Source organism: Haematobia irritans, chromosome 3, assembly GCF_050003625.1.
Source record: "Haematobia irritans isolate KBUSLIRL chromosome 3, ASM5000362v1, whole genome shotgun sequence".
Lineage (NCBI taxonomy): Eukaryota > Metazoa > Arthropoda > Insecta > Diptera > Muscidae > Haematobia > Haematobia irritans.
In genome coordinates, this window is record NC_134399.1 from 36017690 (window position 1) to 36044885 (window position 27196).

General features: G+C 31.0%; 1 protein-coding gene across 4 annotated transcripts in view; it reads left to right on the top strand.

Annotated features, from left to right (window-relative positions):
* slgA (proline dehydrogenase slgA) overlaps window positions 1-27196 on the top strand; it is a 98868-nt gene that overhangs the window by 25321 nt on the left and 46351 nt on the right. For 2 of the 4 annotated variants that reach the window (XM_075300648.1, XM_075300650.1), the window contains exons 3-4: window positions 7430-7551; window positions 19660-19746. In XM_075300648.1, the coding sequence (XP_075156763.1) occupies window positions 7430-7551; window positions 19660-19746 (209 nt within the window). Of the gene's footprint in view, window positions 1-7429; window positions 7552-8013; window positions 8136-19659; window positions 19747-27196 lie in introns of all 4 variants that reach the window. The other 2 variants (XM_075300647.1, XM_075300649.1) reach the window with 1 other exon arrangement.

Below are 27196 nucleotides of genomic sequence, written 5' to 3' on the forward strand. Positions count from 1 at the left end.
CGATATGGACCAATTTTTGCATGGTTGTTAGAGACCATATACTAACACCATGTACCAAATTTCAGCCGGATCGGATGAAACTTTCTTCTCTTAGAGGCTCCACAAGCCAAATCGGGGGATCGGTTTATATGGGGGCTATATATAATTATGGACCGATGTGAACCAATTTTTGCATGGTTGTTAGAGACCATATACTAACACCATGTACCAAATTTCAGCCGGATCGGATGAAATTTGCTTCTCTTAGAGGCCTCGCAAGCCAAATTTGGGGGTCCGTTTATATGGGGGCTATACGTAAAAGTGTACCGATATGGCCCATTTGCAATACCATCCGACCTACATCAACAACAACTACTTGTGCCAAGTTTCAAGTCGATAGCTTGTTTCGTTCGGAAGTTAGCGTAATTTCAACAGACGGACGGGCGGACGGACATGCTCAGATCGACTCAGAATTTCACCACGACCCAAAATATATGTACTTTATGGGGTTTTAGAGCAATATTTCGATGTGTTACAAACGGTATGACAAAGTTAATATACCCCCCATCCTATGGTGGAGGGTATAAAAACAAATTTAAGAAAAAACAATTTTTTAAATATATTTCTATTAATTGGCTAGATTTCGGGCCAGATAAGCCGACTGAATTGGTAGCGGCGTCGACTGACAATAAATAGCTGTCGGAGTGACTCGGCGTCATTATTTCCAATAAAAACTAGTCAAGTCAATTAAATAAATAAATATTAGGTAGCCACCGTGATTAGCATGCCCGCCTGGCATACAAAGGGTCATGGGTTCAACCCAAATTTCGACCGAACACCAAAAAAGATTTTAACCGTGGGTGTAATTCCGGATTATCTCCTCTTGGGAGTGCTGATGACATTTCTCAGTGGTTCAAAGCTTCTCTAAGTGATGTCACCGTAATGTGACACGCCGTGCGGACTCGGCTATAAAAAGAAGGTTCTTTATCATTGAGTTAAACATGGAATCGGGCAGCTCTCGATGATAAATACGGGCTGCTGCTTACCTAACCTAAATAAAACTTATTACATTGACTTTGCTTTAAAAAATAAACTGTCTTCAGATGGATGCATGGACAATCTATTAAATCTATTCGATTAGATTTAGAAATAGGCCCTTCTACCCAAAATAACCCAGGGTACATAAATCCCGTGCTTTCATTAATTTTTTTTATTCCCTAGCACTTGATTATATAAAGAATTCATATTAGATTTGGCCATCTAATGACAGCAACAAAAAAAATCAACTTTTTGGCAACAAAGAAACATCTTTCTAAGATGCGACGAAATAATAAATAGAAAACAAGTTTACTTAATACATTTTCTAACGTTTGACTCAGCGACAGAAAAAAAAAACAAAAACAACACATATCTATAGGATGAGATCTTTTTTGAAATAAACGTGCCGCGACAACGACTGCACTTGCTTAACGTCACGAGCAGAGACAAGTTCCGCCCCCTTTTTTTAAATTTTAGAATAAAAGCTGCTACTGCTCACCTGACTAAAAGCCATTAAAAAGTTCTAGCAAATTGTGAAATTTCAAAAATAATACTATATAGTACATTTGAAATAATTGAACATTTACGTACATATACACTATGTAGAAGAAGCCAGTAATGACGATGATAATGATATAAACAAACACACCCGTCACATTAATAGTGGGCAAATTTAGTGGGGGTTTTTTCTTATGAATTTTATATGGGCATTTTTTTCTATTTATAAAAAAAAAAAAATAAAATTTTAGAGCAGACTACATTTGGGGTTTTATTGCTAGCAGAATTTTTTCTTATGAATAAAATAGGCAACAAATTGTTTTATTTATCATTTTTTTGTCGTGTGAACTATTTTTCATTCTAGAAATTCTTGCAATTGTCTGAAAAATGTACTTGGCTCCAAAGTTTTTACCTTCATTTAAGGGGTTAAGTATTGATTTCGAGCCCAAGATGCTGCTTCTTTATAAAAAAAGATATATTTTAGGGAGCAATCTAGCTTTAAATCTACACTCAAAAAAAGTTTACTTGGATTCAAAGATTTTGACATTTCCTGAAGAATTTTGGTATTGATTTCAAGCCAAAGATTATGGTTCATTAAAACAAAGATTTTTTTCAGGGAGATATCTAGCTTTACATTTAGGCTCTATACATTTGAAATTAGGATACAGATCTTATTTATCGAATTTTCTTTCTTTTTTTGCGATATACAAACAAAAAAAATGTATCAGATTCAATCACAAAATTAATTGATCTAATTAATTTTTTATTTGAAATGTCTTCAATCACGAAAAAGATAGTATCAATCACAGTTTTAATTGAGCATAAAAAATACTTGATAAAAAAATTAATTGATTTCATTAGCAAATTTCAATTAATTTTTTAATTGATTCAATTAAATTTTTAATTGATGTTGACTGCAAAATTCAATTAATTATACCCACCACCATAGAATGGTGACGGGGGTATAATAAGTTTGTCATTCCGTTTGTAACACATCGAAATATCGATTTCAGACTATATAAAGTATATATATTCTTGATCAGGGAGAAATTCTAAAACGATATAACGATGTCCGTCTGTCCGTCTGTCTGTTGTAATCACGCTACAGTCTTCAATAATGAAGCAATCGTGCTGAAAATTTGCACAAACTCGTCTTTGGTCTGCAGGCAGGTCAAGTTCGAAGATGGGCTATACCGGTCCAAGTTTTGATATATTCCTCATATAAATCGACCTCCCGATTTGGGGTCTTGGGCTTATAGAAATTGTAGTTATTATCCAATTTGCCTGAAATTTGAAATCTATATTTTATGGCCATAAAGATGTGTGCCAAAAATTGTGAGTATCGGTCCATATTTTGGTATAGCCGCCATATAGACCGATCTCCCGATTTTACTTCTTGGGCTTATAGAAACCGCAGTTTTTATTCAATTTACCTGAAATTGGAAATCTAGTGGTATTGTAGGACCACAAATACGTGTGCCAAAAATTGTGAGTATCGGTCCATATTTTGGTATAGCCCCCATATAGACCGATCTCCCGATTTTACTTCTTGGGCTTATAGAAACCGCAGTTTTTATTCAATTTACCTGAAATTGGAAATCTAGAGGTATTGTGGGAACACAAATACGTGTGCCAAAAATTGTGAGTATCGGTCCATGTTTTGGTATGGTCCCCATATAAAACGACCTCCCGATTTTGGGTCTTGGGCTTATAGAAAGTTTTTAGTTTTTATCCAATTTGTCTGAAATTGGAAATCTAGAGGTATTTTAGGACCATAAAGAGGTGTGCTGAAAATGGGGAGTATCGGTCTATATAGCCCCCATATAGACCGATTTCCCGATTTTACTTCTTGGGCTTCTAGAATCCGAAGTTTTTATCCTATTTGCCCGAAATTTGAAATCTAGAGGTATTTTCGGGTCATAAAGAGGTGTGCCGAAAACAGTCCATATTTTGGTATAGCCCCCATAAGAACGATCTCCCGATTTAACTCCTTGGGTTTCTAGAAACCGTAGTTTTTATCTGATTTGCCTGAAATTGTAAATATTCTGGTATTTTAGGCTCACAAAAACGTGTTTCGGATTAAGTTTTTATCGGTCCATTTGGTAATGCCTCCATATAGACCGACTTCACTTCTTGAGGGTGTAGAAGGCGCACTGATCATGAAAATTGCTTGAAACTCAATGTAAAATTTCCAAAAATTTGTTTTATCTTAAATCAAAAGAATTAATATCTCAGTTATTTTAAAAATTATTTTTTTAAATAAAAAATGTTTTTCTTTACATTAAGGGAAATTTGTCTTGACGGAGGGGCGTAAATTTCAAAAATTCATGTGTAAATTTAAAGACAAACCTTTTTAAAGCAAAGATTATGAATATAGTTTTAATTAAAATTTATATATTTTAAACACTCCTTAATATTTTTCAAATTGCGTGTTCCTAAAATCTTGGTTGCATAATTTTTCAAATCAGTGCACGATAAAACGAAATTTTAGACCAACGTAGTTTTATTTTGGATATGCTTAAATGTAATTTTTGTGGAAACTAGCAGGTTTTTTTGCTTAAAATATTTTTTACAACACCTACATTGAAAAAAATATTTACTTGACATTAAAGATTACGCAACTTAAATTTTAGGATGCAAAATTTACAAAATATTAAGGACAAATTACTTTAAAATAATGAAAATTTAATTAAATTAAAGTTTATAATCTTGGCTTTAAAAAATATTTTCAATTAAATTTAGGACACAAATTTTGTAAATTTGCGTCCCCCCGTTAAAGTCGCATGTCTTTGAACTAAGGCTAATTTTCCTTAAAGCAAAAACACATTTTCGATTTAAATAAATTGTCCTTAAATTAACATAAATGTTGAAGCTTTATATTTAAGATAAATACGCTTTAAATATAGGTTAAGACTTATTTTGAAGATTTAGCATCTTAGGTTTAAAGTTTGTTTTTGGAATTAAGAAACCATTTTTTATTTGAAGTATCTGTTATAATTTGGATTTTTAAACTGGCATTTGTTTGTACGTGAGTACCTTTATTAATAAACCGCGAAAAGAGAAGGAACATTTGATAAATGAGATCTGTATCTTAATTTTAATTTTATTGGTCGTAGATTTAAAGCCAGATAGGTCGCTAAAAAATTTCTTTATTTTAAAGAAGCCGCATCTTTGGCTCGGAATCAATACCAAAATCCTTAAGGGGAGGTCAAAATCTTTAGATCCAAGTAAACGTTTTTTAGTTTAATTTTGTGTGATAAAAGGAACTACGAAGTTTTATATGTTCAGGTGACTGCTCCATTGAGAGTTTTCAAATTTATTGGCTTTTCAATTATGCAAATAATAAGATAAATATTAAAATATATAAATTTAACTTATAGCTACAAAACTGGAAAAACATCATTGAATAATATCATGTAAGAGTAGTTTTATTCTGTATTGATTTTAATATAAAAGAAATGCTTTAAATTATCTCTGGGATGAATATTTAAATATCAAATAGCATGTATAATAAAACAAATAATTTAAATATAATAATTTATTAATTCCTATAAAAAGAAAAGATTTTCATTCCTAATATATCGAAAAATTAGTTTTCGATTCGGTTAGCTCGAATTATAATAAAATATTTAAAAACGTCATAGACTGCCACATATCTCTCAACAAGATATTTGAGCAGTTCAAGTTTAGCTTATTCCTTAACAATATATTTAAACAGTTCAATTTTACCCACCTGACAACTCAGCATTAAATTATACATCATCGCAGAATTCTGTTTAGGAGTGGGCCCAAGTGGAAATTTGTTAGTCAAGATATTTTTGTATGAGTTCGATGAAATTTGAAGGGGAGGGAGGTCCCCGCCTCCCTTTTACAGTTTCCTGATATGTTCTTATATCCAGGTATTAGGTTATTATTGAACCGATGTGTCGTCTCGTTAAAAGATTTGCTGATGTCTTGTTTCAAAAAACGCCATCCTCCGGTTTTTGGAATATTTTTTAATGTCCATATTCATAATAATTTACTGACAGTTTATCGATATAATTTGTATAGTAATAGTAGGTTTAAAGTTTACATTAACTTTTATGAATATGGGAGTAAATCTAGAAATAAAATATCGTAAAAAACGGTTTTTGTTTCTAGGCTCCACTTGTATGTCCATCCAGTTTGGAATCATCGGCTTAAAATTTTACACAACCTTGATTCACAGTGTAAATGTACTCTGGGAATTCACTGAATTTGTGTTTCAAACTTCACGCCGAAAGGGACTTTCACAAAAGTATAATACACAGTGGTTGACACATTTAGAGAAAATGAAACGACCCTTGTTGCAGCGGATTTTTTTTCCAATATGTTAAAAGGCAATAAATGTAACATGACATTAAGAAGAGATGTAAATGTCTGACTTCATTCGCCAGAGATACACAAAAACTCCCTGAGAGTCGATTGTGGAAGGGCCTGCCTCCATACCACAACTTTACTTAACATTATAGGTCCAACCACAGCTGGTTACAATGTGCAAATTTTGGTTGTGATGCCTATTTTTCGCTATTGTCTTTTGGCAGAGACTATGGGGATCTTACTTCTCACTCACTCATATCTCAGTCACCCGGAATGCCTCCTGTACGAATTCTCCAATTGTATATGGGACTGAGTGGGACGCTTCTTGTACCCTTTTGTCTCTAGTAAAAGCAAAAGACTGTTTATGGCAATATTCCAATGTATAGGTGAAAGATTCTTCTTTGCTGAATTTCCTTGTCCTCATACATCAGAAGGTTATCTGGCTTTAGGGGGGCTAGCTTAGGTTAGGTTAGGTATAGTGGTAGCCCGTTAGGCTCACGTAGACTATTCAGTCCATTGTGATACCACAGTGGAGAACTTCCCTCTTATTAGATGGGCTAAAATATGTTTACTCGCACAGTAAAAGTTTAATATTCCAAAGTAAATGGAAAACATTCCTCTCATGGAGTGTCACCTCCAACTCTAGAAAAGCCAAACTTTTATACTCATAGAGAGATAGTGAGCCTTTTATAAAACAGACTTGATCATGCAATACAGTCACACATACCTTTTGATGTTTGTTTGCCCTGGAGAGATTAAAACACGTCTCATCTTTTTTGAATACTCGCTCTTCAGTGTCTAGGAAAGTCACAATTGTGTACAAGTATTCATCGACAGACGGTGAGCTCCATTACATGGGACAAGTTCATGCAATGCAGTCTCACTAGGATTTTTGAATTAGTTGCATTGTGGTTTTGAGAGCAAACTTGAAGCAATACCAGATCTAAGGTATAGATATCGATCGTCTAAGGTAAACGTCTCCTAAGTCTTAAGTGGGAACATGGGTAAGCTTGTTGAAGGGAAATCTTCTTCATGTCGACGTACAAGAAGTAAAAATTCATTTCGTTAGACCATATAATTATTTTATTATTAAAATTTTAAACTTATTGTTAAAAGTACAATCTTTCTAAGTTAAAAAAATATTCATCTCATTTGAGAATTTCAAGCATTTCTTTTTTTTTCCCTTAATGTATATAAAATTTTTAGTAGTTAATTTTGTAAATTGTGTTGTATCTTTATGCCACTTTGTATTATATTTAATTTTAGTATATTATTTGGCAAATATATAGAACTTTTCATTTTCGTTATGTTTAAGACGGATTCGAGATTGTTTTTTCTTCTATTATTTTTTTTTTTCTTTCCATTGATTTTACTTTAATAGAAAAAGTTGAATGAATGAGAATGATTGAATGGACTTAAGTGTAAACACACTATGCATATTATTAATGTCAATCTATTCTAAATTTCTTTTTCCAAAAACAAACAAAAAAAACATTGTCTACCTTTATTTAAATCGCGTAAATGAAAAAAACAAAACGTAACGAAACGAAAATGCAACATCTAAACAAATTTGTAGCTTATGAAAGTGGCAAATACAATACTGGGAGATAAATTGTTTACAGCTCTAATGAAGGCAACATTCTATGGACATTTTGTTGCTGGCGAAGATCAGATCAAAATCATACCAACACTTGAAAGGTAATTTTATATATCCTTACCGAAATTGACTAATGCTTTTCTTTTTTTCTTTCTTTTTTATTTCTATTTCACATTACTTTTGGTTTTTGCGCCGGATTATGTTTTGTAAATGGGGGCTGTTATTCTACCAACTGCCACCAACACCGCCACAAACAACCTGCTTATGTTTCTTCTTCTGTTTAAACGAACATGTGTTTTAATCGCAAATTGAATGCAATTCGCTGGCGCCCAACTGAAAACCGACGCTTTTGCCACACACACATACACTCACATGCAAACAAAATGCCATCCAATGATCCAATTTCCCACCAAAACCTCGAACACTTTTACATCCACCACACACCCACCCACCCCCTTGTGCACACAAATGTCCCACTTGCCCCAACTTTATTCAACTCAATATCCTGTTATTCACCCAAATTTGGAATTTTTGGCATTTGCGTTGTTTTCTTGGTGATGAAGTTGATGAAATTTACCAAAGCCATTCTGGGAGAGAAACTTTTTACAGTTTTAATGAAATCATCTTTCTATGGGCACTTTGTTGCAGGCGAGGATCGTTATAAAATTGTGCCAACACTTGAGAGGTTTTTTTTTCACGTTTTTGTGTTTTTTTCTTTGTATTTTCCTTCTTAATGTTTGCTCCAACTCTGTGTGTTCCCATTCAGTTTTTGTGAGCATTGCATATTTTTACTAATTTTCTCATCTGTCCATGTCCTCCTCCATATCGCCCACAATTTTGTTTTGAAAAATTGAAATGATTATGTGATGAATTTTGCATGATTTTCTATGTGGAAATTTGCAAAATGGAAATTTTACTTATAATCGCATTTTTGATAGGAAAGAGGTAGTAAGTATTTAAGAGATAAAAAGAAATTTTTAGTCTACTCAGGAAAAAAGTTATTCATTGAAATTTTAATTGAACTTCATCATAATTGAATTATTTGTATTTATATTCAGATCAAATGATTTTTTAAATTAACATTTTTTTAAATTTATATATTTAATTAGTAATACGAAATCCTTCAGTCATTAATTTTATTATTTAATTAAAAGAATATTTTACATTGTATCGTGGTTAATTTACTGCAATTTCTCTATGCCAAAACCGAACGTTTTTGTTGGACTACAGTGCAAAGACAGCTGATGCTTATAAATTTGGCTGTTTTTAACATTTCTGTCGAACGATAACAGTTTTTTTTGAGATAGAGATAATTTAATTACTAATAAAACTATATTAAGGCTAAATTAAATTAGTTTTGATTAAGGTCTTATTTAGATTAAAATTAAATTTAAAAAATTGGAATCGTTTTAGAGGTATTTTAATATTTATTACGATTAAGTAATTTAATTTAAATTAAGATATCCATTAAAAATTAAATTTAATTTAAATTAATTTTTTTTTGTGATTGAGTTTTATTTTGATTAAAAAAATAATTCAATCAGTTTTTATTGAATTTTTTTTAATTCAATTAAGATTATAATTGATATTTTTTCTGTGTAGTTTAATTGGGAATTCTCTAGACACTAATTCATACAAAAACAAGTAAGGAAAGTCTAAAGTCGGGCGGGCCGACTATATTATACCCTGCACCACTTTGTAGATCTAAATTTTCGATACCATATCACATCCGTCAAATGTGTTCGGGACTATATATAAAGGTTTGTCCCAAATACACACATTTAAATATCACTCGATCTGGACAGAATTTGATAGACTTCTACAAAATCTATAGACTCAAAATTTAAGTCGGCTAATGCACTAGGGTGGAACACAATGTTAGTAAAAAAAATATGGGAAACATTTAAATCTGAAGCAATTTTAAGGAAAATTCGTAAAATTTTATTTATGATTTATCGCTCGATATATATGTATTAGAAGTTTAGGAAAATTAGAGTCATTTTTACACCTTTTCGACTACGCAGTCGCGATTTTACAAGGAAAATGTTGGTATTTTGACCATTTTTGTCCAAATCAGAAAAACATATATATGGGAGCTATATCTAAATCTGAACCGATTTCAACCAAATTTGGCACGCATAGCAACAATGCTAATTTTACTCCCTGTGCAAAATTTCAACTAAATCGGAGCAAAAAATTGGTCTCTGTTGTCATATGAGTGTAAATCGAGCGAAAGCTATATATGGGAGATATATCTAAATCTGAACCGATTTCAACCAAATTTGGCACGCATAGCTACAATGCTAATTCTACTCCCTGTGCAAAATTTCAACTAAATCGGAGCAAAAAATTGGCCTCTGTGGTCATTTGAGTGTAAATCGGCCGAAAGATATATATTGGAGCTATATCTAAATCTGAACCGATTTCAACCAAATTTGGCACGCATAGCTACAATGCTAATTCTACTCCCTGTGCAAAATTTCAACTAAATCGGAGCAAAAAATTGGCCTCTGTGGTCATTTGAGTGTAAATCGGCCGAAAGCTATATATTGGAGCTATATCTAAATCTGAACCGATTTCAACAAAATTTGGCACGCATAGCTACAATACTAATTCTACTCCCTGTGCAAAATTTCAACCAAATTTGGGTAAAACTCTGGCTTCTGGGACCGTATTAGTCCATATCGGGCAAAAGATATATATGGGAGCTTTATCTAAATCTGAAACGATTTCAATAAAATTTGGCACACTTGACTATAGTACTAATTGTTCTTCTTGTGCAAAATTTTAAGCAAATTAGAATAAAACTCTGGCTTCTGGGGCCATATAAGTCCATATCGGGCGAAATATATATATGGGAGCTATATCTAAATCTGAACCGATTTCTTCCAAAATCAATAGGTATCTATTCTGAGCCAAAACACATACTGCGACCTAGACTTTGATTACAAAATGTGTTCACAGACACACGAACATCGCTATATCGACTCGAGAGCCCACCCTGAGGATTTTTGCCAAAGATACCATATGTCTATCTCGTCTCCTTCTGTGTGTTGCAAACATATGCACTAATTTATAATACCCTATTGCACAGTGTGGCGCAGCATATAAATATAATTTTAAAAAATGATTAATTAAATTATATTAAATTAAGTTATAATTTAATTCCCTCTTTAATTAAATCAATTTAAATTAAATTAGCAGCCAACCTAAAGTTAATTAAATTCTAATAAATTGAAATCGATCCCAGTTTTTTAAATCAATTACATTATTTTAAATTTAAATAAAACTTAAATTCTCTACTAGAGAGGTGTGAAATTATAAAGTTAAAGTTTACAATTAAGAGATGGTAAGAAATTTATCCTATAATATTAGGGATTTAGGAAGTAGAAATTTTCTTTCGCGAGATTTCGTATAATTTTTTAATATAATTAAATTATGTTATAGTAAATTAAATAAATCAACTATAATAGAATGAAATTAATTTATTTGTTTTTACGTTCAATTAAATTATATTAAATTTAATGTAAATGGAGTCCAAATTCGATAGGTTAAAATTTGATAGGATTAAATTTGAAGAAAACAGAATCTAATTCAATTATTATCATTTACATTATTTTACAATCAAATCGACTGCTTCATTCCAAAGTACGCTAAGTCTAAAAAGTGAATTTTACAGGAAACAAGTTCAAAGTTTTGTCATTTTTTCACGATTACTTTTCTTTAATAATCCATTTTAAGGAATACAAACTTTGTGAAAATTTTCTTTGGGATATTCCCTATCGAGTTATAATAAAATTTCCAAGAAATAATTTGATGCCTTTCTACTAGTTTAGTTTTCACTTTAGCGGAAAAACTCGAACTTAGTACCCACCTTAAGATAGAAATTCCCTTATTTTCGGTCTTAAAATCATATTTATTATAGTTTTTTTAGTATTTACGATCTCAAAATAGTGATAATAGAACATGGCTAAAAATTACTTAGACCACTTTAACCGAACAAAGCCTTTTGACCTTTTTACATTCGACATTTTTTAAAACTTTAGTCACATATTGTATATATTATGCATAACTTTTGATGGAAGTGTCCAATAAATTCGAAATTTTATCAGGATGTAATTCACAAAAATCCGAATAAAACACAACGAACTCCATCAAAACACGCCAAGTCGACTTAGCGTATTCTGGAATGAGGACATCGAAATAAAATTATTAAATTAAATTAAGTCATATTAAATTTAATTGACTTCATAAATTAAATTATATTAAATTTAATAAAATTAAATAATTAGTTAATTAAATTGAATTGAAATTAATTTAATTTTGGATCCAGAAGTAGTGCCAAATTTTGGATCCAGAAGTGGTGCCAAATTGACGCAGAAGCAATGAATTTAACATGGACTTGTCATAGGACGGATGTCCACGATTTCAACAGCCGCTGCGCGGAATTTGCATCACTTCTTAAGGTGTGAGGTGAATTCAAGGTTTTTGGATGTGAATTAAGAATTTTTGGTAATATTTTGACAAATAAATAATTTTTAAAGTTTTTTTATGATTTGTCTGGAACGTTTGTCATCAAATATTTTCAAAAATTCGCAATTTTTCTAGAAAGGATTTAACATTTTTTCGGCTAAATTTAAATAATTTGTGCCATTTTATTAATTCTTAATATGTTTTTAACCTATTTGAAACAAAACAAAAAAATAATTTCGCATTAAAAATATAAAAAAAACGGGTTAAAAAAAAATGACTCAAATGAGTCAGTTTAAATAAAGAACATCTTTGGGATGGCATTTTTGGAAGTTCTTTTAAAGTTGTGCCTTGAGAAGAACTTCCAAATTTTTTTGCTGGGAAATTACAGTAAAAATAGAAATCAAGCTAACGTAATTTGAATTAAACAAAAAATTTCAAATTATTTAAAAAAATAATAATACATGAAAATAAAGTTGTCCATTGGAGAAGTGTGATGTAAGAAATGAATCATAAAATATTTACAATTTTTGTTTCAGCGGATTTTGTATAATTTATTAAATAATTTATAATAATTTGAATTAAATAAATTACAATTAGTTGTATTTTTTTGCACTAAATTATATTGAATTTAATTTAAATGAAGTCATATGGAATTATTATCAATTAACTCATATTTAATTAAAATTATCTTATGTTTGTTGTAAAATTACTAAAATATAAAGAATGTAAAATGAAATTTTACATATACCTTAAACAATGAGATGGAAAATTTTCCATAATTTAATAATAAAAACTATTTGAAATTTTCAAATTTACTTACTTTTATTGTATGTTTTAAAACACAATATCGCTCAAATGTTCATGTTTTTTTTTCTCTGTGTACACCGAAAGAATTTCCTTCGTAAAAAAACGAACAATTTCGTTAATTTCTTTGTTTTACAACCAAAGAAAGTTTTCATTAAAATTACGAAATATTTCGTACTTTTTACGAAAATAGTTCTTCCAATTTTTTTGTAGTTTGTAAGAAAAAAATCGTACTTTTTACGAAATTTTTTCGTAATTTTTATGAAACAATTTCGTTCTTTTTATGAAAATGTTTTAAGAAAAAAATCGTACTTTTGATGAAAACAATGAGATGGAAAATTTTGCATAATTTAATAATAAAAACTATTTGAAATTTTCAAATTTACTTACTTTTATTGTATGTTTTAAAAAACAATACCGTTCAAATGTTCATGTTTTTTTCTCTGTGTACACCGAAAGAATATTCTTCGTAAAAAGAACGAACAATTTCGTTAATTTCATTGTTTTACAACCAAAGAAAGGTTTCATTAAAAGTACGAAATATTTCGTGCTTTTTATGAAAATAGTTCTTCCAAATTTTTCGTAGTTTGTAATTTGTACTTTTTATGAAAAATCTTCGTAATTTTTATGAAACAATTTCGTTCTTTTTATGAAAATCTTTTAAGAAAAAATTTGTACTTTTTATAAAAAAATCTATGTAATTTTTATGAAATAATTTCGTCCTTTTAATGAAAATGTTTCGTACTTTTTATGAAAAATTTTAGTACTTTTTATGAAAAATCTTCCTATTTTTTATGAAACAATTTGGTTCTTTTTATGAAAATGTTTCGTACTTTTTATAAGAAACTTTTGTACTTTTGTTTGAAAAAGGTTCGAACTTTTAGAAAAAAAAATTATAGTCGAAAGTGCATTTGGTGTAGTAACAAGTGTGAAAAATGTCATCACTACTTAAGTTTTTGAATAATTTTTAGTTTTATTGCTTCACTTTTATTCATAGCGCGCTATCACCTAAATGAGAAGTAGCATAGACAAGCATAAAAAATAGAAAAAAGGAATACACTCAAGCACATTATCAGAGGCAATTTTATGTCGCGAACGGAAATTTTACAACTTCAAGGAACTTCTTCATTATTTAAAAAAAGTGTCTACCTTTTATGAAGGAGTTTTAACGCAGAATGTTTCGTAATATATTCATAAATTCGTAAAAAATTCTTCACAAAAATTATGAAATTTGAAAAAAGTTTCGTTAAAAGTACGAAACTTTTACGAAGAAAAATTAATGTAGAATATTTCGTAGACGTTTCGTATATTCGTAAAATGTTCTTCGTTTTTCATTGTTTTAATGAAGAATTCACGAAGAATAGTTAATGAAGAATTCTTCGTAAAATTACCGAAGATAATTCTTTCGGTGTAAGAACACATCTTGAAACCTTCATTTATTGGGTCATGTCGATATGCATATGTTTATATAACTTTCTCCTTCAGAGATATGCAGCTTTACGCAATCGGTAATTAACACTAATGGGAAGAAATTAAAAATAACTACAGTATATTTGTTTACATGAACAAGCTAAGTAAGCTCACCTTTAAATGAGTTAACCTCTTAATGTGGTTTTGCAAAATCTATCACATTGAGATTTTATTTTGTTTTTTTTTTTTTTGTATTCATTTTACCCAACTGTGTTGCCATGAAATCAATTAGAAGTGATACCTTTTAAGATACTTGGCACCTGCAATTGCATATATATAAATAAATACAACAACAGAATTCCCCAAAGAAAAATTTAGATAAAAATATAATTTTATTTTTAAACAAGTGTTAATAGAGATAAGAGGAATATTTGCCTATTATATATAGTAAATTTAAATGATATATTTAAATTAGTTTTGTTTAAGGTGTATTTTGTATTTTCAATTAGTAACTTGTCATAACCTCCAACCTTGCCAATCAAATAGCGATACTAAGTTATTTCCTCATACCATATCAATTTGGGGCACAAAATCAAAATCATTTCACTTCATCAAAACCTACAAATACTAAGCAAATTGGCAATGAATTTGAAAGAATGAAAAGACACAAAAAAAACAACCAACACCAATCGAATCGAATTGAATTGGCCCTCTTGATGGGGATTGATGGTGGTGCAGTCCACATCCACATCCACGAAATTCTAAATTGACTTTAATCAAAATTTAAACGACTCATTAAATAAATCACTACTCTCTTTCTTTCTCTGTCAAGGACGTTTCACAAATGCTTTTTGCTATGTACTCGACTGTCCTTCAATTTGTCTTATTACTGCTGCCTGCCACCACATGAACCACACAGAGCACTTATGTAGAACGAGAGTATGTGGCATGTGAGAATCTCTTGAAGATTATGTCACAGTGGCAAGGCAATCACAATTACATTTATTTATGTAGGAATATCAGTATCACTTAGTTATTTATGTACGGTGTCTTTAGTGTATGTGGCACCCTGGTGATACAATTCTTATCTAATTGTTTAATAAATAATAAAACAAGAAAAAATATATACACGCATACACCTAATACACTTCAACACGTTTTGCATATTTACATTTAACATTGGGATGGAATAATTTATTAATAGAAATTATTGTTAACATTTTTATTTAAACAGATGTAATTAATAGTAAACTAATATGTAGAGATGTAAAATTTGTTATGTCTTAAGGTCAGTACTATGTTCACTTATCGCGTTGAAATTTTCGCGGTTACTTTATTAAAACAGTTCAATATAAAATTAACTCAATTGATGCGCAGTTTCTTGTTCATCTAGATTTCGCCAAGTCTTTATTTATAATTTTGATTATTTCAGGAAATATAGTGAAAATATGGGATTTTCAACTCGAAAACCGAGCTTAGTGCCCACCTTTAAATGAAATTATATCCAGTAAAAACTCTCATTACCAAGTAATCTTGGTGGTAACTTATTTGAAAAATTTATAAATACTTATCATAAAATGGAAAAGTTGATTACTTTTTCATGACATGTCCTAAGAGGAAAATACTTCACTGCATCATTACACTAAAAAAAAAAACCATGCCCGGTTCCAAAGATTTTGTCTTTACTTCAAAAATGTTGGTACTGATTCCGAGCCAAAGAAGCGGAGAATACAAGTAAAGATACTTTTAAGACACAATTCTCTTTTAAATGTGGGTTTTGTGTACTTGCTTCTAGGAAGCAAATTTTAATTTTTGTTTTTTTTTTTATCTTTTTTTTTTATATACTATCAAAGTCCTTTAAAACCGACTTAACGACAACTTTATTTTCCAAATTCAGACTCGACTTCCTGTAGAAAATATGCTTGTTTCAATTAAAAACGTCTTTAAAATAAAGTGTTGAAAAACATGTCCTATATTTGAACGATTTTTTGCTTTGTAGTCAAGATGCAAAAAGGCAACAAATTTAAAGACAATTTCATTAATTTTAAAGAATTTTTCTGAATTATTAAAGTCAAGTTGGCCTTAGCCCAAAATTTTTTTCTTTCATGTTATGATAGCAATTTTTAAGTCAAATCACTTAATTATAAGGACAATACGACTTCATTGAAAAGTTTATCGACTTTTGGACAAGGAAAAAAACTCTATATTAGAGAAATGCGTCTTCTATGCTAAGCAAAATTTGCATTCGTATTTTAAAGACATGAATTCTTTGACTTCACGACAATATTTTTTTCAGTGTACCTGAAGCTAAATTATATTCCTGGAAGAGAAAATGAAAAAAAGATTATATTCCTCGGACATCTCGTTATTACTCGTGGATTTTTTTTTAATTCAGTCCAACATTGGTAACCAATTTCCAATAAATGGAAATCTTGCATACTTTTGCCATGTCCTATGTTATGTCCTATGGAGAAAGTACTTCTCCACAGTATTACCTGGAGTTAAGTTGTAATCGTGGGCGAGGTGTGAGCTAGAGGTGTGCACGTGAGTAATATTTTACTCACGCACACTCGCTGCGGATAAATCTTACTCACGCACATTATTGTTTGATAGGTCTCACGCTCACGCACACTCACACTCACGAAAAGAAAATTTGTACTCACGCACACTCGAGCACCAAAACGTCATGACTCCCGAAAAATACCGTTACTCACGAATAATATCGTGACTCACGGAAAATGTCGTGACTCACGAATAATTTTATGAGTAATTTACCTTATGAAAACATGAGCACGATTAAAATCGAGAGCGTTATTAAACTCTTAATATCCTAGGCAGGGCCGCCAATTTTGCCGATTTATCGGCATATTGACGATTTTTTACTCACAAAATGGACAATTCCGATTTTTTCCGATTTTAATGATATTAACTACGTTCTTTAGACATATAGTTTAGGGAGTTAAAGTTTTTTACAGTTTGAAGAAATTTTTGAAAATATTGAAAAATTTTGGGGAAAAATTCGGTAACAAAAACGTGGAGTACTTCGGCTTTTCGAGTTTTGTCAAAAAACAATAAACAAAAAAAGGAGATTTTTAGACTATTTTCTTACTGTACGTCTCTAGAAAATTGAAATTCATGCAAAAACTATAGCTGATATTTTTTGTATTTTTTCTCACACTTCGGAAGATATTATAGGCCAAATAGCGTTTATTTTCGTAAAGCCATTTGGACACAATTCAAGGATCAAACTTTCAGAACAAGTACATATATGTCTTGAAGTAATTGAGGTAGATCCTTAGAATTACAATTTTTGTTCTACATGCTCTTAGCACAAGTAAAAATATAAGAAAAATGAAGTTTTTAAAATTAGGTTTATTTCGGTAGTGAATGGGTTAAAAAAAATGGATTAAAGCTATTGATGTTTCAAAAAGTGCATCGGTGATGCACAAAAAAGTCAGGATGGCAAGCCTCAAGGAGTTGCTTCGCTTGCACGAAGTGGTCAGTTAACGAATTTGGTTTTCTCCGATGAGAAGCAGTTTGTGAACAAACAAAATGATCGGGTTTACTTGCCATAGAGGCCAATTGAAAATGTAAACCTTTAATTGGCCATCAGTTCTCAACCGCCGCCGAGCCGTAATGAGGATCTCAATATGTTGGAGTTTTGCGCCTGGGGAATTTTGGACACTACGGTTAGCACTAAAAAAATACCAAAGTGTTGATCATCTCAAAATGGCGCATCTTAGGGAATGGGCCAAAATACCGCAGAGCAATTTCCGATCAGAGTGTTATGGTCTTTTTCGACATAAATCGTGTCATAGGTAGTATTTCGAACAAATCCACACTGATTCTAAAATTTGATGTTATTTCCGACATTTTGCTTTTGAAAAAAAATATACCGCCTTACTTTGTTTCATAACATATCAGCCACCCTTTATTAGTATTACCCATGAAGAAATGATATTTGGCAATTTATGGTGCAAAATCGCACCAGAAGCATTCAATTTTACATGTGCTTGTGATAGGTCATCAGTCGGTTATCTGATTGAATAAGAAAAATCGTAGAAAATATCCTTTCGAACAAGGCAATACTTCGTGGAAAATTACACGTACCCAGCAAAAAAATTTTGAAGTTCTTCCAAAGGCACAACTTTAAAAGCACTTCCAGAAGATGTACTCCCAATGATGTTCTTTATTTTAACACTTTATTTTTACACAGGAAGTTATTTTGATTTTGTAACATGCTTTTTTTCATTTTTTTGTAACATGTTTTTTCATATTTTTGATGGGTAATTTTAAGTTTTTTTGTTTCAAATTGGTTAAAAACAATTTAAGAATTCATAAAAAAACGATAAATCCAATCTGAAAAAATTGTGAATTTTTTTAAATATTTGAGGTCAAACGTTTAAGGCAAGAGTTAGAATCCATTAAAAATTATAAAAGAATATAAAAATTATTTATTTGCCAAAATATCACAGAATTTTTTAATTTACATCCAAAATATTGAATTCGAATCACACCTAAAGAAGTTATGCAAATTCAGTGCACCGGCTGTTGAAATGGAGGACATCTGTCCAATGCAAGCCCATGTTAAATTCATCGCTTCTGCGTCAATTTTGCGCCACTTCCAGATCCATAAAGAACATTTTCATTACTTTTTTGGCGATGCTTTTTTTGCTGGGAAGAAAAATCTTAGAAAATATCCTTTCGAACAATTACACGTCAGCCGTAATTGATAAACATTTTTCATGTTTCAAATAACAAATAAATTATAATAAAAAACTTTAATGCCACTATTATTGCAATTTGTAAATAATTCCCCATTTAAGGTATTTTTACGTTTTTTAAGGTAATTATGCGAGTATAAATAAATGGGCATTAAGCCTAAAAGAACACTTTAAGAAGATTTATCCATAATAAGTCCAATGTACGCCACCCTATGATCAATTTCACAGTCAGTGTTCATTTTCGTTTTTATTTGTTTTGACTTTCCTCATTTGAGAATACCTTCGTTATATTTAGATGACTTCATTCTCGATACAAGAAGCAATTTAATATAGAAAGAAATCAATTTAATATAGAAAGAGCTTCATAAGAAAATCATGTATGACGATTTAATAATAGTTTCTAGTTAATATTGTTTCATCCCAATATACTACACACGCATATCTATTTTAAGTAAATTGCATATGTAATTATTAATAAATTATGCAATTTATTATGTAAATCATATCTAACAACCACAATTCAAATTCACATGATAGAAATTCCTAACAGAAATGTTTTGATAACAGCAACAACTAGCACAGGATTATCGCCACGTTTATTCTAACCAATGATCGATTAAAACACATTTTACGCATACGCCCACACATGCAAACTCAATTCAGACATAATTTCACACTACTATATATACAATGTTTGTTTTAACAAAACTTAAATGCATGTTTATAAAATAATTTTATTTCAGAGAATTTTATTAATGAGTCAAATTGTATTTTCTTTTTCCATTCAATTGATAATAGGTTACGTTCTTTTGGAGTCAAACCAATTCTGGACTACTCTGTTGAAGAAGATCTCTCACAAGAGGAAGCCGAGAAACGTGAAGTTGAGTAAGTATATGTAATTATTACATTATCGAGATTAATATTAGGGCTAAAATCTCATGTGGTATTTGCTCAAACTTTAATTTAATAAGGTTTTGATCCATAATATGTTATATCGATTACATATATAGTAATTTTGTGATCAGTTGATTACAAGCAGCGATCTAATTTAATAACTTTTTTATGTGTTTTCTAATTTTAATATATTTTTATACCCTCCACCATAGGATGGGGGTATATTAACTTTGTCATTCAGTTTGTAACAGATCGAAATATTGCTCTAAGACCCCATAAAGTATATATATTCTGGGTTGTGGTGAAATTCTGAGTCGATCTGAGCATGTCGGTCCGTCCGTCTGTTGAAATCACGCTAACTTCCGAACGAAACAAGTTATCGACTTGTAACTTGGCACAAGTAGTTGTTATTGATGTAGGTCGGATGGTATTGCAAATGGGGCATATCGGTCCACTTTTACGTATAGCCCCCATATAAACGGACCCCCAAATTTGGCTTGCGATTATTCTAAGAGAAGCAAATTTCATCCGATCCGGCTGAAATTTGGTACATGGTGTTAGTATATGGTCTCTAACAACAATGCAGAAATTGGTCCATATCGGTCCATAATTACATACAGTCCCCATATAAACTGATCCCCCGATTTGGCTTGCGGAGCCTCTAAGAGAACCAAATTTCATCCGATGCGGCTGAAATTTGGTACATGGTGTTAGTATATGGTCTGTAACAACCATGCAAAAATTGGTCCACATCGGTCCATAATTATATATAGCCCCCATATAAACCGATCCCCCGATTTGGCTTGCGGAGCTTCTAAGAGAAGCAAATTTCATCCGATCCGGCTGAAATTTGGTACATGGTGTTGGTATATGTTCTCTAATGATTATGCAAAAATTGGTCAACATCGGTCCATAATTATATATAGCCCCCATATAAACCGATCCCCAGATATGACCCCGGAGCCTCTTAGAGGAGCAAAAGTCATCCGATTGAAATTGGTACGTGGTGTTAGTATATTGTCTCTAACAACCATGCCAAAATTGGTCCATATCGGTCCATAATTATATATAGCCCCCATATAAGCCGATTCCCAGATTTGACCTCCGGAGACTCTTAGAGGAGAAAAATTCATCCGATCCGGTTGAAATTTGGTACGTGGCGTTAGTATATGGTCTCTAACAACCATGCAAGAATTGGTCCATATCGGTCCATAATTATATATAGCCCCCAGATAAATCGATCCCCAGATTTGTCCTCCGGAGCCTCTTGGAGGAGCAAACTTCATCCGATCCGGTTGAAATTTGGAACATGGTATTAGAATGTGGTCTCTAAGAAACACGCAAGAATTGGTCCATATCGGTCCATAATTATATATAGCCCCCATATAAACCGTTGCCCAGATTTGATCTCCGGAGCCTCTTGGAGGAGCAAAATTCATCCGATCCGGTTGAAATTTGCAACGTGGTGATAGTATAAGGCCGCTGATAACCATGCCAAAATTGGTCCGTATCGGTCTATAGTTATAAATACCCGATCCCCAATCACACAAAAATTGGTCCATATCGGTTCATAATCATGGTTGCCACTCGAGCCAAAAATAATCTACCAAAATTTCATTTTTATAGAAAACATTGTTAACATGTTATTTCTATAGAATATTTTGTCAAAATTTTATTTCTATAGAAAATTTTGTCAAAATTTTTTTCTATAGAAAATTTTTCCAAATTTTATTTCTATCGAAAATGTTTTCCAAATTTTACTTCTAAGAAAATGTCAGAATTTTATTTTGTCAAAATTTTATTTCTATAGAAACTTTAAACTTAATTACATACGTATTTATTCGGCCTTTTTAGTTTAATATATACCACGTATGGACTATGTGGTATATATTACGGTGTTAGGAAGTTTTAAGATACTTTGCCATTGGCAAGTGTTACCGCAACCCAAGTAATTCGATTGTGGATGACAGTCTTCAGTTGAAGTTTCTACGCAATCCAAATTTTACTTCTAAGAAAATGTCAAAATTTTATTTTGTCAAAATTTTATTTCTATAGAAACTTTAAACTTAATTATATACGTATTTATTCGGCCTTTTTAGTTTAATATATACCACGTATGGACTATGTGGTATATATTACGGTGTTAGGAAGTTTTAAGATACTTTGCCATTGGCAAGTGTTACCGCAACCCAAGTAATTCGATTGTGGATGACAGTCTTCAGTTGAAGTTTCTACGCAATCCAAATTTTACTTCTAAGAAAATGTCAAAATTTTATTTTGTCAAAATTTTATTTCTATAGAAACTTTAAACTTAATTATATACGTATTTATTCGGCCTTTTTAGTTTAATATATACCACGTATGGACTATGTGGTATATATTACGGTGTTAGGAAGTTTTAAGATACCTTGCCATCGGCAAGTGTTGCCGCAACCCAAGTAATTCGATTGTGGATGACAGTCTTCAGTAGAAGTTTCTACGCAATCCATGATGGAGGGTACATAAGCTTCGGCCTGGCCTAACTTACGGCCGTATATACTTGTTTAAATTTAATTTAATTGTACCAATATGGTAATAAAATACATATCTTGTTTGTTTTTAACTTAACGCAATTTAATTATTAAATTAAACTAGATTTAAAATAGTTCAATTCAATATAATTTTATTTTAATTTAATTTTTTTTTTTTAAATTTAATTAAATTAAGTTAGTTGTGACTGGTATATAATACAAGTTAATGTAATAGTATATTTAATCTAATCTAAGTTACATTACTTCAATTGTTTTGAAATAAGTTGACATTATTTTAGATTATTTGTTTTTAATTTTAATTCAATTTATTTGGCTTTAACAGATACATATATTATATAAATTAATTCAATTTAAATTATTAATTTAACGCATTGACTGATATATGATACAAGTTAATTTAATAATATATTTAATCTAATCTAATTTAACTTACATTACTTCAATTGATTTGAAATAAGTTGACTTTATTCTAGATTATTTTTTTAATTTTAATTCAATGTTCAATATATTATTTGTTTTTGTTGATTTTCATTTTATTTCTTAAACTGAATTATATTGATGCTAGTTTCATATAGTTTAACTTATTTAGACATTTTCGATTTGCAAGGGGCACATTTTTGACTCTTTGCACATTTTGTAACTCATGCAGTGATGTCATGCGTAGGGAAAAATCTTTTTTGTAGGGATTTTTTCCTAAAAGTACAACTGTGGGGAAAAAGGGACATATTTTTCAGTTTTTCTACAAATGTAGGGAATTTTTCCAATTTTCATATTTTACTATGTTCTGCAACAAGAAGAGTACTTTTGCTTAATATTTCGGATATTTTAAGATCCAAAATATATGTTAGTCAACTAATTGAATATGTTATTCATCGTCAACGATATTATTGTAATTATGATATTATATAGAAAAGGTCAGCGGTATCGTTAAAAGTTTTTTTTTGCATTGCTATTTAATAATATGAAATAGATTTATTTTTGCAGGAATGAACGCTTCCATTTAGGTACATAATCAGATGATGGCTTCCCCAACTTGGTGCTTCCGAATATTTTCTAATACAAATACCACTTTAGCAGTGCATTCGCGGATTCGTTTATATAAATGTAGGATATCTATTTTGAAATATCTTTAAATAACTGTTTTATGCTGTTTACTTATGGGCAAATTACATTCATAAGAGTTTTTATTTATTTTTTTAAGAGTCGTCTACAAAAACCATTCCAGCAAAATTTAGAAAACAACTTTTTGTGCAAATTGGCTTACTGGAATTAAAGGATTGGCTAGTGGCGGTACAAAATGACGATTTTAAATGTCAGTGCATTGCTTGTGGAAAGTTCGTAAATCTGACTTGAAGAAACACGCGGCCTTTAAAGTCCACAAGAAAAATGTTGGTAGTGTTAAAAATGAGCAATGATGTTGCAAAGTTCGAAATCCGATTAAGAATGTCAGTATTCATTTGATTGAACATTTCATCCCTTTATTGAAGGATATAGTCACTGACTATTAATTTTAAAGAAATATTTGCCATTTTCTTGCCATATTTGTTTGAATTTAGTCAATTTTTTTTAATGTAGCGAAAAATGTAGGCAAAAAAATTTTTGGGCGTAGGGAAAAAAGGAAATTTTTAGGAGCTGCGTAGGGAATTATCGATCAACTTTCAGCACCGAAAAAATGCATGCCCGGTTCCAAAGATTTTGTCTTTACATTAACAATCTTGGTATTGATTGAGGCAACAAATTTAAAGACAATTTCATTAATTTTAAAGATTTTTTTCTGAATTATTAAAGTCAAGTTGACCTTAGCCCAAAATTTTTTTCTTTCATGTTATGATACCCATTTTTAAGTCAAATCACTTAATTATAAGAAGGTTGGTCTGTCGCAAACTGTGACTTTTGCGACATACATTTACGACGGTATAATACGTATGTCGCAAGAGTAGAAAACCTAATTTTGTAGAAAACCTAATTTTGTACAAAAAAATGATGAACTTTTTTAATTTAATTTAGTTTGGCTCCCCGATAAAGGGATGCAAAAATATGCCTCCATTGCATTAATTGAAAACTCAACATGTTTTACATCTTTCATTCGCAACTAACATACAATCTATTCAGGGCTTGCGGTGTCCATAATGTTTATCCAAACTTTTGTTGCATCAGCGAATAACTAGCTAGAGTTTTGACAATGTCTAATTAGTATGAAAATTAGCTCTAATAAGTCAAAAGGTTAATTTATAAAATTCTCTCTAAACAGCAGTTCACTTATGGGAGACTTAAGTAGTGGGTTTTCTGCTCTGCCAGTTTTTGCAGAAATTTGTGGAAGGTAACGATTACTGCATCGGCGAGTATGACATAACAGTAATTTTCTCTTGGAGTCTCCCATTGAAATAAGTCTATTCTCTATTTAACGATTTATAAATCCGTTAATAATTTTAGGAAAATTTCTTAGAATTGAACTTTTAATGTCTTGAGTATCATCGAATGTCCAGCTGACGCGACTGAAGTATTTTTAGTTTGTGACTTTTACGACGCATATGTGACGTTTAGACCTTTGCGACAGTCGCAAACCTAAAAAAGTTTGATACAGCCCTTCTCTGATGGTGGTAGGAAAAATGTTTTTTATGGATCTAATATTATAATTTAATTGTATACTTCTAGTTTGTTCTACGACTTTTGTATTCCTAATCTGATAATTTTATGCTAATTTAATTTAATTTAAGTCAAATTAAGTCAATGGTTTAAAGGAAGAAACTGTTAAAAAGGTATTTTCGCAATTCGATGTTCAAGATAAATACAATTTAAGTAAAATTTATTGATTTTTGTAAAATTATAAACATAAAGAAAGTAAAATTTAATATGAACTATATAGTGCGAATTTCGAATTTATTGAACTATTTTATTTGTATAAAACGTTTTTTTCTCATTTTTAGTTTATTGAAGTAAGCAAATGATAGAATTAGTCAAAGCAAATGATAGAATTAGTCACAAAAATGATAGAATTAGTCACAAAATTAATTAGATATAAAAAAGTATACGTAAGTAGAAAATTAATTGATTTCTTCGACATTTTCAAACGCTTTCTCTGGTTTAATCACAAAAATGATAGAATGAATCACAAAATTATTTAGATATAAAAAAGTAGAAAATTAATTGATTTCTTTGACACTTTCAATTATTTTTTTAATTGGTCCAACTAAAAATGTTATTAATTTTGGTCGCAAAACTCAAATAATATTTTTAATTGAAGCAATCAATTACTTTACCTTTAGATGAAAACATTTTCATGTAATTTTATAAAAGTTTATACTCTCTTACGAAATTTCCGGATAGTTGGAAATGAGTCATAGTTTTATGAACCTATAAATAGAATAAAGTGAAATCTCTTAAACAAATTTGTCGTGAGACGTTTGCTATATTAACACATTATAATTTGGTGTCAACTTTGAGAGGTTTCTCTGTAACTATAGAAACTAATTACTTTCGAACAATATTATCAATTATATTTTTGATTGGAAATATTTTTTATTTAATAACATTTTTGATTGGGTTAATTGACATTTTAATTGAAAACTTAAAAAGTTCAATAAGTTTCTTAACTGACTTTATTTTTTATAAAAATTTTATCAGTTTTCAGTTTTACGTTTTCCTCTTTAATCAACTTTTTATACCCTCCACCATAGGATGGAGGATATATTATTATACCCTCCACCATAGGATGGGGGGTATATTAACTTTGTCATTCCGTTTGTAACACATCGAAATATTGCTCTAAGACCCCATAAAGTATATATATTCTGGGTCGTGGTGAAATTCTGAGTTGATCTGAGCCTGTCCGTCCGTCCGTCTGTTGAAATCACGCTAACTTCCGAACGAAACAAGCTATCGACTTGAAACTTTGCACAAGTAGTTGTTATTGATGTAGGTCGGATGGTATTGCAAATGGGCCATATAGGTCCACTTTTACGTATAGCCCCCATATCAACGGACCCCAAAATTTGGCTTGCGAATCCTCTAAGAGAAGCAAATTTCATCCGATCCGGCTGAAATTTGGTACATGGTGTTAGTATATAGTCTAACAACCATGAAAAAATTGGTCCACGTTTACGTATAGCCCCCATATAAACCCCAAATTTGGCTTGCGAATCCTCTAAGAGAAGCGAATTTCATCCGATCCGGCTGAAATTTGGTACATGGTGTTAGTATATGGTCTCTAACAACCATGCAAAAATTGGTCCACATCGGTCCATAATTATATATAGCCCCATATAAACCGATCCCCCGATTTGGCTTGCGGAGCTTCTAAGAGAAGCAAATTTCATCCGATCCGGCTGAAATTTGGTACATGGTGTTAGTATATGGTCTCTAACAACCATGCAAAAATTGGTCCACATCGGTGTGTAATTATATATAGCCCCCATATAAACCGATCACCAAATTTGACCTCCGGAGCCTCTTGGAAGACCAAAATTCATCTGATCCAGGTGAAATTTGGTACGCCTCAAACACCCATGCAAAAATTGGTCGAAATCAGTCCATAATTATATATAGGCCCTATATAAACCGATCCCCTGATTTGACCTCCGGAGCCTCTTGGAAGACCAAAATTCATCCGATTCAGTTGAAATTTGGTACCTGAAGTTAGTATATGGTATCCAACAACAATGCAGGAATTGGTTCATATCAGTCCATAATTATATATAGCCCCCATATGAACCGATCCCCAGATTTGACCTCCGGTGCCTTTTGGAGAAGCGAAAATCATCCGATCTAGTTGAAATTTGGTACGTGGTGGTAGTATATGATATTTAACAACTATGCCAAAAGTGGTCCATATCAGTCCACAATCATATATATCCTCCATATAAACCGGAGGGTACATAAGATTCGGCCTGGCCGTATATACTTGTTAAGTT